This window comes from Dromaius novaehollandiae, chromosome 2 (genome assembly GCF_036370855.1).
Source record: "Dromaius novaehollandiae isolate bDroNov1 chromosome 2, bDroNov1.hap1, whole genome shotgun sequence".
NCBI classification, from domain to species: Eukaryota; Metazoa; Chordata; class Aves; order Casuariiformes; family Dromaiidae; genus Dromaius; species Dromaius novaehollandiae.
Genome location: NC_088099.1, coordinates 3911049 through 3928054, shown reverse-complemented (window position 1 = coordinate 3928054; position 17006 = coordinate 3911049). Strand labels below are relative to the sequence as shown.

At 52.6% G+C, this 17006-nt stretch overlaps 1 protein-coding gene across 1 annotated transcript; it reads right to left on the bottom strand.

Annotated features, from left to right (window-relative positions):
* Nucleotides 1-879: 879 nt before the first annotated feature.
* HHATL (hedgehog acyltransferase like) lies at nt 880-16744 on the bottom strand. The gene is made up of 12 exons (XM_064505660.1): nt 16369-16744; nt 15136-15287; nt 14596-14663; nt 14030-14143; nt 13208-13402; nt 12012-12221; nt 7501-7672; nt 5979-6123; nt 5547-5582; nt 4587-4788; nt 2697-2838; nt 880-1304 (listed from the first exon to the last, which is right to left on the bottom strand). The coding sequence occupies exons 2-12, from the start codon at nt 15239-15241 to the stop codon at nt 1183-1185; spliced, it is 1512 nt and encodes a 503-aa protein (XP_064361730.1). The 5' UTR covers nt 15242-15287; nt 16369-16744; the 3' UTR covers nt 880-1182.
* Nucleotides 16745-17006: the final 262 nt, after the last annotated feature.

The window sequence follows — 17006 nt, the reverse complement described above, 5'->3', positions numbered from 1 at the left end:
ATGGGCTTAGGTTGCGTTCACCAAAGTCAGTTGAGCAAAGGGTTGGATGGCTGGAAGTAAGCAAGAGTTGGGTACAAAGTCCTCTGTTTCTCAGCCATGGGTAGGAATGCAAGCTTAAACTTTCTTCCGCGGCATGGAGGAAACAGGAGTGAGATTTGGTTTGACTCCCAGGGAATAAATCACAGCAAGATGGTTGTGGTGGCCACATCGGTCTCACATCCCTCAGTGAAGTGCCATTTGGGTGTGAGTCTGGGCCTGGGAACTGAGCAGTGGTTATGTGAGAGTCTCACGTTGTGTTTCTTCAGGGTGCCCATTCCACAGGCGACTGGTACATGACGTTCCCTGGCTGTGAGGCAGGTATGTCTCCCACGCTTTCATTAACTAGACCTGAGAATGGCATTAAATCAGTTTTTCAAGACACGTAGAACTGAAAACACTGGTTCTGCAGAGGGTTTGAGATTATAGCAGACATCACTCTGCATGGCTGACAACAGAGGGGAGATAATTACTCTTCAATGTCCAATTTCTAGACCTCTCTTCCTTTGCTATAAAGACTGTTTTATTTATTTATTAGCCTCATGGTAGGTATGTATTGTACTGAGCCATTTTACAATCCTTACTACACAATATAGATGTTGAACACTTGACAGTGGATGTTGACTATTTCTTGTAGTGAAAGAAATGTGTGATGCTTGGGCAGGAAATGACCTGGAGAGGGTCTGCTCAGAGCAGGCTTAGCACTAACTAATCCCTTTCTCATAGCTACGTGCTCAGCCCACCCTAAAACCTCCAGGAGTGGGACTTGAGTAGTCTCTGGGAGACATAGTCTTGTGGGAGAGCCGAATGCTCTGGTGGACCAGATGTTATGGAAACCAAATCTCTAGGCCTGTAATATGTCAGAGGGTCAGATAAATGAGGACAGCTCTTTCTGGCCTTAAAGAAATCAGTCAGGAGCCCACCTCAGCAGTCTGCCACACATGGATAGCCTGCATAACGCCCGTGGATGTCTTGCAGAAAATCCTTACTGCAGCAAGAGTGTGCACCTTCCAGATGACTTACACATGGGTGAGCGACAGCAGTTTGATCGCCGGGAGTGCTCGGAGAGCCCCTGTCAGCGGCTGGCCTGACAGAGGTTGTCAGAGGGGAGCTGAGGTTTGGAGGCAGGCCCGCTGATGCTTTCCTCTACTCTTGCTTTGCTTTGTCGTGCTTCTCCTCCTCGATGGCCAGGACGCGCTCACGTTCTTTGATCAGCTGCACTCCACAGTACGTGATGAACCAGATGGACAAGGTGCTGACAGGGAAACCTGGAAGATGGAGGGATACATGGTCATCTTCATGTGGTGGCTTGCTTAATGGGGCCAGTTCTTCTCCAGCACCACTTCCCCTCAGGCAGGCTGGGAGGTCCCACAAGCTCACAGTGGCCAACATCATTTTCCACTCTGGATCCAGCCCTACAACTTCACTGACAGAGGAGAGAAATCCCCAGGGGCAGATTTTAGATGAAATGGTACCTGTATCCACCAGAGCATCATGGACTGCAGTCAAAGCTGGAAAACACTGGAGTGGCTTTGAGCATTCCCTTCCCCACAGACAAACCTCTTTCTTCTCCCTAAATTCAGGCTGGGTGATTGACTTTCTGCTCAGTCAACCTGCCAAAACCCCTTGCTGTTCAGTGTTGCGACTTTCTCAAAGCTTTGGGTCCAGTTGATGCTGAAGATCTCACCTGATCCATGTCCTGCACCTAACGTGGACATAGTGTGCATTCAAGGAAACACACCTGTTTGTCACCTAGGTGAGCAACCCAAGGCCAGAGACCTCTCCTTCCACTTAGGAAGAGTGTGACGGCTTTTGTAACCCTAAGTCTGTTATCCATGGCAGAGGAGAGACGCAGGCTTTGTACCCGCTAAAACAGGACCTCTGAAATGAATAATGCGACCAGGAAAAGCCAGCTAGCTCAACTGGCAGGAACTTCTGGCATACTGAACCCAAAGCGTCACATTATCTGTTTCCTATGCCAGCTTCTGGCCCAGAGAAGGGCTGGGAGGGCATGGATCCCAGGTGGCTATTTATACCCTGCACTCTTTGAACAGACTTCAAAATAGTGTCGCCATCTACTGATAAGAAACATATAGATAAGATTGTTTAATAGGAGCCTAGCATGAACTGCTATATTTAATGATGGAGGAGATCGAGTACAGATGGTTAGGAAGCAGAGGGGTTAGGAGGGAAGATTTGTACCTGTCACCTTCAGGCTGACACGGGGATAACTGCTAAAGCAAAGGGAGGTGAGGTAGGCTAAGCAAATCCCTTTCTCCATCAAGGGGACAATTTCCCAGCCAGGGAGAACTGGACTCAGCCTGCCTTGGCAGGTTGACAGCAACTTCTCCATTGCCACAAAAAGTCCTAATCAGAGAGCCCTGCTGCCCTAGGAGCTATGAAAACACACCTCAAAGACAGCTTGTGCCCCACAGAGCTTGCATGAGAAGGGTGGGAGGAAAGAAACCACTTTCTGCACATTTTGCAGATGAGGAAGGTGCCACCCATGAGAATCAAGGTAGCTTGGGATGGTCACATACCAAGTCAATAGCCAGGCCACTCTGCCCCAAGAGAACTTGCAAGTCTCAGTTCCCAGCTCCACTCCCACGTGTCCCACATTAAGACGAGGTCCCTCGCTGGGGAGGCTGGTAGCACCTTACCCGTCAGGAGGAGTCTCTTGGTGACCAGCAACGCGAATTCCAGGCTGTTGAGGGCCAGGATGTTGTAGAGGACAATGGCCCAGAAATTTGCTGCCCCAAACACTGCCCTAATCCGCCGAGACATGGCCTCTGACATTTTGGCCTGTTCAGGGGAGAGGAGCAGAGAATCAAGAAAAATGGGGCTGGTTTTTACAGGGGTGGAATTGCTTTTTTTTTTTTCTTTCTCAGAGCCTGTGTAATCACATCCAGTTATCCCTGGACAGCTTATCTGGTGAGCCATGGGTCCTGAGACACCCCGGCAGCTCCATACAGAGCCAGCTCCTACATAGCACAGCTCCTCAAGGCTCAAGTTAGGTCCACGCTGAGTTCTTTGGAGACCTCAGCACAGTGCTCTCCAGCACCCCAGGCTCTGCGAGGGCTGGCTAAATGTGACCAAGATCTTTCCCAGCCTTCTGGAGAAGGGGTAAGGAAAGGAGATGCGCTGATCCACTGGTTCATAGCAGCCAAACTCCAGCTGGGATCCCAGATGGGTGGGCATAAATTAGAGCAGCCTTTAGTGTCTGTGGGATCAAGCAGCATAAGGTTGATGTAAAACTTCTGCTGTGCTCCTGGGCTGAGGGCAATTCAAATGCATTTGGGACTCTGGGCTGGCATTTTGAGGTCCCACATGTAGGGCCAAGTTGTTAGAAATCGTTTCGTATTAGTAGTAGTGGCTGGTAACTCCTTTCTTGATCTGTTGCCTTGGGTAAGATGTCCCTCAAGGCAGATGAACGCTGTTGTTTGCTAGGATTATTATCAGCCCTATGTGCAAATCACTCGAAGCTTCTGGTAGAAACTGTTTCTTAGGGATTAAAAAAAAGAGCTGTAAACTAGTGACAGCAGCAGAGTGAAACTGTCACCAGCACATAATCCTCAGGAGCAGCTGCTGCGAGTGGAGAAGGGAAGTGGTTTATAGCAGTCTTTAAAGAGCACGGTGAATCCCCAGGCCACTTAGTGCTGAGAATTGTGGTGCCCCAGGGAGGAAGATTTCACTGGCTGAGAGTGCTATAATCTGATTAAAAGTTCAACAGGGAGAACAAATTGGAGGATTTTTCTATGAAGTTTTTATTCAAAAGTTGTCTTTACTGGATCAGCTTAGGCCCTCTAGACCGTTTACGCTGGGCAAAAAACAAACGATAGAATTATACCCAGGATCGGGCTTCCCGAGTTTTTCTTCCAACCTGTCTCCAAAGCATCTTGGTCCCAAACAAAGATTGGACACTGAGCTTTAGAGAGTTTGGAAAAGAATTAATTGTAGTAACTGAACATTTGTTTTTATCACGAATCAGACCAAAAATACTCAGACTGCCAAAATGTTTAGAGAACAAGAAAAAAATAATTTCCATATGGAAATGCATAAACATTCTCCTGTGAACACACCTTAGACTTTGAGCCCATCTGTGCTACTTTGATGCCTCACTGGGGCTGCAGTCCTGGTTCTCATGGGCATCTGTTTTCCCTTTGAAAGCTCCACATCCAGCCTATGTTCCCTGTGAAGCATCACAGGGCCGGGCGGGAGCTTGATCTAGGTGGGTGACACCATGCATAAAACGATGGGATGCACAGAACCAGGACTGTCCTTCCCTTGCACAGCTGGCAGGCTGATCGCAAGGGTGCTAAAGGCTGTGGGACTCTGCAGAGCAGGATGGAGAGAGCTGCACATCTCCAGGCAGGTGACCTGGACATGGCAGCTGTACAACATCAGGGATGTTGCTGCTGGGGTCTCAGCTGAAAATGGATCCCATTTGTATAAACAAGTTCAAGCTCCCTAGAGACAGGGATGTTTTCCGGGACCAAAATTTGACCCCAGACCCCCTGATCTTCCCATCCCCTTGCAGCCGAGCTCCTCACCTCCATTTTGGCAAAGGGTTCCCGCTGGAAGAACTTCTGCACCCATAGCTCAAAGTTGAGGCCGAAGCAGTTGAAGATAGACCAGATGTAAACGATCTCACAGGGCCCCAGCCACAGGGTGGTGATGGCAAAGGTGGAGATAGTGGCCATGAGCTCCTTCACAACGTTATCATGGTTCTCCCCGATGTGATCGTACACGTACCTAATGCAAAAGAAAGCAGTTGGTCCTCCCTGCAGTGGAGGGCAACCCTCAGGAGTCCCTCTTCCCGCACTGATCCACCACAAGCTCCTCACAGACGGGTGGCTCTAGACTGCCATAGTGAGAGAGCAAGTAAGTTTTGGGTGACAAGTTCTAGCAATAAACTGATTTTGACTACAGTCCCGCTATTCATTGCTTACGTTCCTTGCAAACCAATAGCTCCTCTGAGGACAAAATACCACCCTTTCCCTCCTTCGTTGATAAAACACAGGGATCCATAGAATCGCAGGTTATCTTAGACCTCCTGGTACACAGTATTTCAGCACAGAGCAGCCATCACTTGCAGTACAGGTTTGCTGGCATGCCCTCATGGCTGAAGAGAGCTGAAAGGCTGAGGGAGTTGTAGATGCAGCTCAAACCACCCTTATTATTCAGGATATGGGACACCTGGGCTCAATTCCCTTTTCTTCCTGAGGGAATATAAACTTGACGCTTCCGCTTTCTAGGGAACACTAAACCTCCCAAGCTTAGAGGGTATTTTGAGACAGGGTTCTGTTATTCCTCCCTGTGAAGGCTGTTGCACTTTGTGTTGATTAATTCAATATTCTTTGGGATAAACAGACCAGATCTTTCTCCATACCCAAGTGGGATGTACCTAGAAGAAAGGATGCCTAGACTTTGGGATGAACAATGTTTAATGCTTCATTGCTGTGTGAAAGAAGGCTCCAAACCACCTTGGAGATGATTCATTAGAGACTTACTTGCATAGCCAGTCATTAATCCCTCTGTCAAAGTGCCTAAAATACAGACCATAAAAAACATGTTAAAATACAAGGGTTAATGGCTGCCTTTTACTCAACAGTCATCCAGAGAAGGCATGCAGTCACCTGGAGAGGTACACCTAAAACCTCATTTTCAGCATTTTTGATAGGACTAGTCCTTCCCTGCACATGTTCTATGGGCTGCTGTTGGTTGCAATCTCCCTTGTTATCCTTTGCTCCTCACCCAAGAAGATTTTCCCTGGGCTGTGGCCAGGTCTAGGCTGTACGTTCAGAATAGACTATTCAACCTAGCCAATTTCTAACATGTATGCCAGCTGCTCCGAAGCACAGCCAAGACCTCCTCCCCTCCATGCACATTTCTTTTGGATTGAATGTGCTGCCTTTGTTCACGCTTTTACGAGGACTACTCACGTTTCTGCAAAGACGTAGAGCATGGTGATGCATTTGGGGGGCTGTGGTGGATCCAAGTGGTCCAGTCGGGCGATAGTGTTGATAACTCCAAACATGACAGCAGCTTTCACCCAGTCATACACCAAATTGGAGTAGGCCAGGCCAGCTGGAGCAAAAATAGGAGTCAAGCAGGTGAAGAGGAGCACGGGATGTATCACCTTCGGGACTCTGGGGGATCTGGGGTGCCATGGGATAGTGTAGTCTATTGCAACAAACGTGGCAGCAAGGGAAGAGTTTAATGCTGTCTGGGACCAACAGAGCTTTTAAAACTAAGTAGCCCGTTAAGAAGCTTAAATCAAAGGATAATACCTGCTTGAGATTTTGGAGGGAACTGTTTGTTGGTATTAGCAGTCTGAGAGAGTCACACAGATCTCATTTCCTCCCTCACAAGCTCTTTCTTCTCCTCTGTGGCTTGTTAAACAATGACAAACTCATCACAGTTTTCAACTCTGACCTCTGAGATTTTATTGACACCTCCATGGAAATGTTCCCCAAGTTCCTTGTGGCCATAGATACAACAGTGATCCTGCAGCAGTGCAGGGGCCAGAACATCTGTCTTGGAGAGGTGTCTGACGATGGAAAAGTGATCCCTGTGCACCAAAGATTTCAAATTTCTCTACAAACAGAGGCTAAAAAAAGAATCTTGGTGGAATTCAGCTCACAGACTAATAGCCACATGATGTCTCAATGTGAGCCGTGAGCCTGAGCTTCCACTATGGATAATGAAGATCCGGCTGATAGAGTCAGTGGAGCCTGTGGAGCCACTCAGCTTCTGAAGTGACACGTATATTCAGTCAGTCAGTCCATCCAGATCTCTTAGGACAGCCTAAATAAATGTCTACTGCTGTTCTAGATGCACTAGGATTTCCTGCCTGGCTTCCAGCTACCACTCCAGAGAGGCACAGGTTTCCTCCAGCTCTGACTTCCCCTCTGCCAGCCCTGCACGGCAGTCAGACACCCTACTGCATCTCAAATGCTGCCAACAGGCACGTGTTTGAGCAGCTGAAATCCACTACCCATCTGCCAGCTGAATGCTAGCACAGCTACCGCTTTTCATCCTGAGAATTTGGATTCTGGAGGTCCCTAGTCCACCCCGCTCAGAGCAGGGCCAAATCTGAACCTAGATCAGGTTTCTCAGGAGCTTGTCTGTATGAGTTTTGAATATTGCCATTTCTGGGGACTCCATAACCTCTCAGAGCCCCTGTTCCAGTGTTTAAACATTCTTTTTATAAAAAAAGATCCTTATATGCAATCAAACTTTCTCTTGCTGCAACTTGCATCCTTTTTCTTGTGCTCTTTCACTGTCAACCTGCAAGAAGAATCTGTCTCTGTGTATCACCAACTGGAAGAAGAGGAGCTACTCAAACCTGCCTAACGCAGGCACTGACAAGGTGTCTCAACAGAGAGGGCAGAAGATCTGAACCACTCACTGCTGCCTTGAAGCCAGCTACACGTGTGAGCATGTCTCTGCACAGCCACTCACCTAAGGACCAGTCCGAGAGGCGGTTGACAAACTTCAGATCGGAGGGGAGGGTGAGGATGTAAAAGAAGTGGAAGAAGATGTCCACAGCAATGATGGCCCCCACATGGAGGAGGGCATGGACTTGGATGTTCCTCATCTCGTCATCTTTGCGCCGCAGCTCTCGCGTGCTCACCTGTCAGGACAGCAAACCAAGAAAGGGCTGAACTGAAGGAGAAACTGGGCAGAAAGTTCCTTCATCTGGAGAAAATCAGACCCATCAGGGATCTGGGGTTTAGGATTTATCCACAGGTACGTGCTCAGAAAGCCAGCTTAGCTTGAGGGTGGCCCTTTGCAGAGGTCACAAAGCGGGAGCAAGCACCCATACCTATCTCATCTACAGGATGCTGCAGCTGCATCCTGGAAAAGACATCCATGAGCCTTGGGAGCAGCTGGAAGCAGGGGCTGGAGTCCCATTGGAGACCCTTGCCTGGGTGAGGTGGGCACACACTGCCCATTACTTTAGGCTAGGTAGAGATCAGTCATTTCGGAGGAGGAGGAAGAGGATGTCTGATGGTCTCCGGAGCTTCTGCTGCAGGGAGCTGTCTTGTAAATGAAAGGGAAGCCTGCTCAAGGGGCCATCCGGAGTCAGTTGAGACCTGATTGAAGGGGCTTTTCTCTCTGCCGTGCCCTGTGCAAGCATGGGCCAGGCTTTGCTTCCAGGAGCTGTCATGTCTCTGGACGTTGTAATATGAAAATCGTCAGAGTAAGCTTTTCGGATTACACTGGGCAGATTGATGGCCTCGCTTCCCTGCATTGCCATAAAAATCGCTGCTGTATCCAAAATCCTCTTATGTTTATTACTCTTTTTATTCCTCGTGAGAGGTGGAGTTCTCAGAAAGTAATCTGCAAGCTGCCGCAATAGCCCAATCGTTGAAACCAGATGATTCCCGGGAATTAAAGCCTTTGCCAGATTTGCTCGTTTCTGTTATATGCAGAGTGCACCTAAGACCCTCCTGCTTTAAGGAAATGAAGAGGCCTCTAAACCCTGAGCTGAAGCAAGCGGTCAATCTGGCCGGGGCGAGCTGCGGCAGGCAGCTATCCCTGCAGCCGACACCGCCCCAGGAATGCCAGGGAGGGCTCCAGCAAGGTGAAGAGCAACCAAGGATCTGCCAAGGGAGGCTGGGCTCTGGCACAGACACACACGAGTGGACGTGGGGCCTCAGTTTCCCACCGGTGATGGTTTCCCACTTGTATCACAGGGCATGACCCCCCTGCTCCCATCAGCTCCTGTCCTTATTTCTGTGCGTGGCCACAGCACCCTGCCACCATCTCATTGAGATTGGGGCTGTTCCCACACACCCACTTCCAGCCCTTCAGAGGTGAATTTGTTCCCCAGATCCCAATAAGGAAGATCCAGCTTCAGCTTGGCTCCCGTGGAGCCTGAATGCACATGGCCAATGACCGACTTTGTGGCACTACATGGGTTCAGCCCATGGCACGTGGTGTTACTGGGTGTTTGGCTTAGGGGATGAGCCAGGGACCCCCCCACCAAGACCAGTGCTGCTCACTGGCATCTCTTCAGCCCAACTGGGACCACCCAGTCCTCCTATAGACAAGGTCCCACTGTGTATGGGAGGGATGCATGGTTAGCAAAGGGTCCACCAAAGGGTAGCACCATGAGGAGCCAAAGAGACAGAGCTGTCCCCTAACTGGGTCACCCACACCCCATGGTGGAGAAGGGACTCGATCTTTCTACCCCATAATTTCTGCTGGGCAGTTTGTATAGCCTCTGCAATTAGCTGCAGCTCCAGCAGTGCAGGGGGGATCTAGCCAGGAGATGGCAGTGGTGGCCAGGCCAAGACAGGGCCACTGGCTGGAGGGGGAAAATACTTGGGGACTTGCTCCCTCTGCCTTTAAGGGAGGTGTTGTAAAAAGAAGAGGGAGAATTGCACATTAAGTGGTGATAAACACCCTGGTTTATGGCTCTGCAAAAAGGAGCAGGAAAGAAGAACAGATTAAATCTTGCAGGGCAATAGAAGTTCAGGTCTTGCAGGCGCCACGAGTTTAATGCCACGATTTATAGACAGCTCACAGTGGTGTTAGGAGAAGCCAGGGCTGCCTGCGCTGGAGGCTGCGACTGTCTCGCAGGAGAGACTGATGGGAACTGAGGAAAGAAAGATAGTACGGGGTGAGAAGGGTACCTCTGGGCATTGCAGCCCCTCTGGGAGTGCTTGGACAGCGGGGCTGCCGGAGCCACATTCACTGGGACTTTGTCCTGACAGATAAATCACAGCCGGAAAGATCGAACTTCAGGATAAGACAGGAGGTGCCCTCAGCATTTCCGCTGGTGGCTGTAAAAGAGTGTGGGGCCGGGGCCGGGGGGGAAGAGCCTGGCCAGAGCCCAGCAGTCCCTGTTGCTTCTCTGCTGAGAACCAGCTGCTGATGGGCTCTGTGCACCACGAGCATCCTTTCCAGGGGACACTGGAGCTGACTTGGAGCAGGTCCTTAGTATCCTCAGGGTCAAACTTCCTTCTAAATGGATCTGGGAAATCCAAGGGATCTTGATCCTGTCCCCAGTCACAGCCAGGGATGTGGTCCCATCCTTGCAACAGGCAGCACAAGGCAGTTGTGTCCTGCATCAGCAGGACTCAGATCAGCTCTTGTCCTGCAGTAACAGCAGCTGCATGGCTAGCAGATAAGATACCCAGCTCCTCACCTACAAGCTAATCAGAGTTGATCTGCGCTGATCCCCATTCAAGTGATGCCACCACAATACAACCTTCTGGATCACCAGATCCTTGCCTGGGTTATCAGTTCCTCTCCAGGCATTTTCAAATGGAGAACCCTTCCAGCAGCAAGTTTGAAAAGCAAATCAGAAGATGGTGCATAACCATACAGGTCATGCAGGAGTGGCGGGACTCAGAGCCATGGGGAGTTGTGGAGGCTGGGAGGGAGAGAGACAAGTTTGGAGGATGGCTTCAGCCAGGCAATTAAACATGACAGTCCAGTGCAAACTCCAGTACAGGAAGGCTCCCCAGGCTTGCTGCAGGGAACAAGACCAGTGCAGACCCTTTCTTACATTGTCCACCACACTGACAACCACGTTAGGCCAGCTTTTCAGACAAGGTGCTGGACTGGGTGAGCCTTTGGTCAGACTTGAGTCTTCCTGCCTCTGCACCAGGGATGCCCTGGCTGCTCTCACCTGCCCTGGGCACTGGCTAGCTATTCTTCCGAATACATGAATTCTAAAACGCTCTTGTGTCTAGATGTTAGCTGTGGTCCATAAATTCTATTTAACTATTATTCTTTAAAAGGAAACAGAAGGGACATGGTAATTGGTAGATGGGCTTCCCAGCACCGTTGCTGACCAGGCAAGAGGGTCTTCTCTTTAGAGTCAGTAAAGTTTTGCTTTGCTGGTGGAGATCCATCAATGATGTAAAAGGATGCTGAGATGAGAAGAGTGAGAAAGGAGAGAGAGCTGCCATTTAGTTTGATCCTTCAGTATGAAACAGCCTCAGAGGTCAGCTGGTCCCAGGCTGGGCTTCCTCCGATAAGATCTCCAGTGCTATTGGGACCTGCCTTTCAAAAGCCTTCTTGGTCTTCTGCAATACGGACAGGGGCTCTGGCCACCTGAGCCTTTCATGGGGAGCAGAAGCAGCCCCATAAGGTAGCTGAAAAACAACCTGCTATAAAACTCCTTCCACCCAGACTTGCTCATTTCTAGAGAAACACCTTGATCTTAAGACACACAGACCAGCTCTAGAAATTCTTGCTCCTAGCGTAAACCAGCTAGATGAGAATGCCTCCGAGTGAAAACACAGGACATGAGGATACCCATGCTGTCACACAGGTGTGCTCACAGCTGTCACCATGCAAAGGTCCCCACGGATAGATGCCAACAGGTATCAGACATCTAGCTCACACCACGGTTCCCGGGCACTGCAGGGAAGGGGAACACAGAGCTGTTGGGGTAGTAGCACGTGGTGGGAAATTTCTGCAGGCAACTCGTGCAGACAGTGAACCATCTGCTCTTGGCTGCAAGCACAGCTTGTGTTTCCTGAACCCAGAGAAGATTACCAGGCTAATCTTCATGCTTGTACAACCCTCCATGGAGGCAGGTGTATTTTCAGTTGTCAGAGGGGAAACTGAGGCACTGAGTGGTGGAATGCAAAGCTGCCTAGTGAGCACGGACAAGCACTAAATCCATCCCTGCTCAAACTCAGCGTGGCGTTTTCATCACAACAATATCTGTCTTACTGTAGGAAATGGCTAGATGCCCACGAGGCGCAAATTGCTGAGAAATTCTTTAGTTTAGTGCCATTAGTTTGTGCCCCTCCCCTAAATCAGGGCACCATTGTGGAGCCTGGACCACATCCACAGCCTACACGAATGCAGCAGGGTCTGCAGTTATTTGCACCTCCACTGTGGTAAACGATCTCTTTTGGTAGGCGTTAAAACCAAGCAACTAAACACAGCACCGAGGGGAATGGTCCCCTTGTGGCCCGGCCCTGGGAGATGCCTGGGACACTCACCTGAGCATGGAACCGGTCGAATGTCATGACGGGCCCAAAGAAAAAGAAGGGAAGGTAGAAGTTATATTTGAGGAGGTCGAAGACGGAGTAGATGCCCTCCTTCCTCTCACAGCTCTCTAGTGCGAAGCTGATGCAGCGCATGATGGTGAAGCCACTTCCCCCGTAGAAGAGGACATCTTGAAGATCAAAAGCTTCCGTTACAAATCCGCTCTAGGTGAGAAATGAAGCGTTACCACCATGCAGCACCTCTGCACATCCTCACTTTTCCAAAGGCATCCGCTCACGGGGAAATGGTTTAAAGTCTCCAATTACTCTGACACAAATTGCTCCCATGGCTAATTAGCCTTAGCTGTTAGAATGATAAAACTGGAGCTTGATGCTTTTGCATCCCAGAGGAGCCGGGAGGTGGTGGATCCTCTCAGCCGCGTCTTCACCAAGCTGGGCTTGCAGCAGCTACGGCGCTGGGGCCAGTGGGGTTTTCAGCCTCGGACCCAGCCCCGAGCTGCGTTACCTGGCTCCCAGCTGGCTTAGAGGGAGGGCAGAGCCTGGTGGCAGCTGCCCGCCGGGCCCAGGTGTGCTGTCTTGCAGGGACACGTAGGCTTTGCTCCAGGACAGGAATTTCACCGCAGCCCGTGTCCTGGGGAGGGGTAGGATGGAGCCCTCCCTGGGGTCCAAGAAAAGGCAGCACAAGCCTGATGCAGTGGGAAAGCACCGTGCAGGGGGTGGGTGATGGGCAAGGGCAGGTAACACTGTCCGTCCTTGGGTGGAAAAAGGGACCATACGGCCTCATAAGGCCCTTCCTGGTCCTCTGCCTGCCAGCAGGGCAGAAGTCTTTAACTAGGCAGAGGCATATGAGATAGGTATGGATGTCACTGAACCCACCCCCGGTACTGTGTTACAGGTAGGGAAACTGAGGCACAGGGCAGCCACATATCTTGCCTGGGTCCACTTGGCAGGCTGTTGTCCAAGCAGCGAGGAGGACCCAGGTGTCTTGGGCTCCAGTCATGAAGCCTCCAAAGCAGGGCACAGCCCCCGCGAGATTATTCCTAAGTGCGTGGTACTCTGAACCCCACGGAGACTGTGACAGAGCCAGAACTGCTCAGGGCTCATGGGAGACCTCCTTGGAGGTAAATCCAAGGAGAGGGACACGACTGGCTTGGAAACAAGGCAGACACATGGCTTGAGACAGCACCTACCTGCCAAGAGCTGAAGGGCTCCATCTTGAAGGATGCGAGGCAGCAGAGCCCGGCCACATAGCAGAGCCATTTCTGCTTCGCCAGCGAGACGGAGTAGAGGATGACGCAGTGGGAGAGGACGATCATGAGGTAGACGAGCCCCATGCTGCCCAGCACGGCCAGGAGCCCATACAGCATGTACACCACGGCCCGGTGCTGCGAGGGGAGAGAGGTCCCCTCCAAGATCAGCTCCGTGAAAGTCCCAACCCTCTCTCAGATCACAGCTAATGAAGCTATTTAATGTAGCTGCTGGCATCCATGGATCCCGTGAGAAACTACCCAGGAAATGGGACTGGAAGAACCACTACGTTTCTAAAATCACAAACTAAAATCTCTTGCAGTCCAGCTCCATCTTGGGTTGCTGCATGGGGGTGATAGTTCCCCCCCACAGGGAGCCTGCACTGGATCTGACTCCCACCACTGCCATTTGGTCCCACTCCCTCACATTCACAAACCACCTTTGCTGCTCCCCAGCAGATCACGTATTTAGCCTCCATCCTGGCCTGGATTTGCAGAGGCTTGGTGAGTTTTTGCCTCTTGGTCTCCCAGTGGCTGATCAAATCCAGATGTTCTTGCAACCCCAATGCCATGTTGAGTGCAAGAAGGCAGGTCTGTGGATGATGCCCACATGGAGTGCAAGAAACAAATATCCATCAACAGTGGATGAATCCTGAGCATCCCACAGACAGACGGATGCAGAGATTCCCCCCACCACCTTCAAGGACCCTCTTCTTCTGCATCATCCTTGCACTCCTAAATCCACCACCCCGGTCCCCCGCTCACCTGCGGCATGATCATGGAGCAGATCTTGGCAAACAGGACGTGCCCTGACAGGGCGAAGATGATGAAGTTCCTGAACGAGGTGAACCACATCACCCACTCGAAATCTGCCACGTCCTGCAGGAGCAGAGCAGGGTGCCTTACTGCCCGGAGCCTTCACCCCCTGCCAGCCTTGGCCCTCGGGTGCCTGTCTCACCGAGGGCTGAACGGGCATTTACGTTGTGAGGGCACCTCATCGTCACACTGCTTTCCAAGCCCGTTTTTCCCATTTTCCACCCGAGGGCTGACAAGCACTTCAGCTCGGTCATAAAACCCAGGGAAAGATTTGCAGAGATTGCTGGTCTCTCTAGGTGCATGCAAGGAAGCACATCTGCTGTGCTGCAGGGCTAATGTTTCCCTGACTTCTTTAAAGGTCCTTTAAAGGCCACACTGAAAAGAGGGGGGGAAAAAAGGTCACATGGACTTTGCAAATGTGTGTCAGCAGCAGAAAAACCATCTCTGCTTCTCCAGCAGTCAGCACTAACCATGTCGCCCTAGGAAATCCTTACTCCGCTCCTTACTCCGCTTACCATCTTCCTGCCGAAGTAATGCCAGCCCGGTTTTATGCCATCCCGAAAGGCCTTTCTGTTCATGCTGTCTGCAAAAGAAGAATTCCCATGGAAAACCACAGGGATCAGCAACCTCAATGCTTTCCGCACCAATTTCCAGCAAAGCCGTTGTGCATCGCATCCTCCCAGGGATCCCTAGCAGATCCTGTGCAGAGGGTTGCAGGTCTGCGTTTTTCCGCCTCCCAGATTAAAAAAAATCAAGTTTGGGAAGTGGTCCCTGGGCCTTGTTAGGATGCTGGCTGGAGAGCAGACCCATGCACAGCCCTGTTGCTCTGACCCATGGAAATGGGGGCTGAGGGGGTATTTATGAAGGGAGGCAGATATTTAACCCTTTCAGGGTCAGATGCAAGGGCTTCCCAAGATACTGTCTGCAAAAATTAAAGCTGGGTTGGCCACGCTGTTATCTACAGGTGCCCACCTGAAGGTCACCTTGGCTCACGCGTGCGGTCCCTCTCCCACGGCCTCCCCAGCTCTCACGCCCCGGGGGATGAGGGAAGTCACCTCTCGAGGCCTCGAAGATCCCGCTGCCACTGTACACCACGGCGCACGTCAAGGTGAGAGCGTAAAACCCCAGCTCGTAGCTGGGGAGCATTGCTTTAACCCCCATCGCGGCGGCTCACCGGTCCCGTGGCCGGGGGGAAGCAAATCTTGACCTGGGAGTGGGGAGGGGGACAGGGAGAGAAAAAAAAAGTGAGAAAGCAGTGTTTTCCTGGCCTTGGTGAGCCCCTTAAAAGAAAGTGGTTTCACCTGGAGCTGATCACTGCAATGACAACCCAGGTGCAGGGAACAACGCTGCTGCTAAAACAAGCTGAAAATCCCAGCAAGGAGCCTGGCTTTGGGCTCAGCTGAGCTGAGCCCTCCTGGGGCTGCTGGTGAGAGGCTTTGTGGCCATCCAGATACATCCCCCCCTTTCCAGGGCCCACAACTGGGGCAAAATCCACCCTTTAGCCAAGTGCTCCTTTCCCCCTCCCCGTAGCCCAGCAGTCCTGCCTTTACCCACCGCATCCCGAAATGCGGGGACATGATGCTCCGGGGGCGGCCCGGGCGCTCGCCGCCCTGCTGCATCGCGGCCACCCCAGGGTGCTGGGACGGGGTGTGCCAGCCGTGGGGACATGCGGGCAGGTATCGATGCACCTGCACATGCCGGTGCATCTGCAAAGCCCGGAGCTGTGTCGATGCACAGCGATGCCCGCGGCGCCTCATTTTGTGGCTAACATGGGAATGGGGTGCTGGCAGTGCCTTTCAGTCCGGGCTTGGCCTCTCCTTGCAACCACATCCCCGTTCGGTCCTGCCTAAATCTCCCGTCGCAGCACCCGCTGGGCTGGACAGGCTCTAGCGCAACGTTGCTGCTTACGGGCAAGCTGCCACCGCTTTGCAGCGCCGCTGCCCGTTGCGGGGTGCTGGGGGCTGGCAAGGGTGCTGCTTTACAGGGCTTCGACCTCCTTTCCGGGCTCAGCAAGACTTTTCCCCGCTGTGGCACGGTGGGGTAGGGGGGCGAGGAGATGGTTAACAGCGCGAGGCTGCTCCCGGGGGCCCCGGCGGCCGGGGGCTGCCGCAGCTGCTGCAGAGCGCGCAGCCCGCTCCAATTTTAGCTCCGTAATCGCTCTCCAGCCGCGGCGGCGTGCCGGAGCGCGGGGTTGCCTCTGCGGCTGCAGGCGGGCTCAGGTGCAGCCCTCCATCCCCACCCGCCGGTGTCCCCCCCCCCCCGTCCCCACGCCGGTCCCCACGACTGACCTTGAGCGGCGGGCAGCCGAGCGCAGCAGCCCCCCCGGAGCCGAGCGACCGGGAGACCCTGTCGGGATCCAGCGGCCGGCACTGCTAAGTGGGGTGTCAAGACGGGGGGGAAAGGGGGGGGGAAAGCCAGGGAGGGTGGTGGAGTGGCCCCCGGCCTCCCTATTGCATCCGTCTGTCCGTCCGGCGGCCGTCTGGGGGCCGGCTTGGCTCCGGGTGCGCGGCCCCCCACCTTGCCCCTGGAGTAAGTTTAGCAGGGAGTGGAGCGGAGCGGGCAGGAGATATTTTTATTTTAGAGCAGCGCTGCGGAGGGGGGCTGGTTCAGGAGCTGTCTGTCACGGCAGCTGCCGGAGCGGACCCGGGGCAGCAGCCAAATTTACCGTCGGGGCTGGGAGTCGCGGCCCGGGGGCAGCGGGGGCTTCTGTACAGGACGCAGCCAGCGCCCCAGGCCTCTGCTTTAGGGACCGAAAAATGTCCCCCGTGAAACCAGGCGATCTGGTCCGGCCTCTCCCGGGTCTGGGGGGCCGAGCTCGCTGGGGCCCCTCTTCTAGTGACCGCCGAGGGGAAGTTTCCCACGGCCCTGGGTCCACGGCCTGGGATTCGGGGACGTTGAGGGCAGCAGTCACCCAGAGCCCGGGGAA

Coding starts and splice junctions, on each gene's coding strand:
- HHATL (XM_064505660.1), bottom strand. CDS start 15,241: ATGGGGGTTAAAGCAATGCTCCCCAGCTACGAGCTGGGGTTTTACGCT. Junction 14,144..14,595: donor ATTACTTCGGCAGGAAGATG/GTAAGCGGAGTA, acceptor CTGCTCCTGCAG/GACGTGGCAGATTTCGAGTG. Junction 4,789..5,546: donor ATTAATGACTGGCTATGCAA/GTAAGTCTCTAA, acceptor CTTTTGCATTAG/GTACGTGTACGATCACATCG.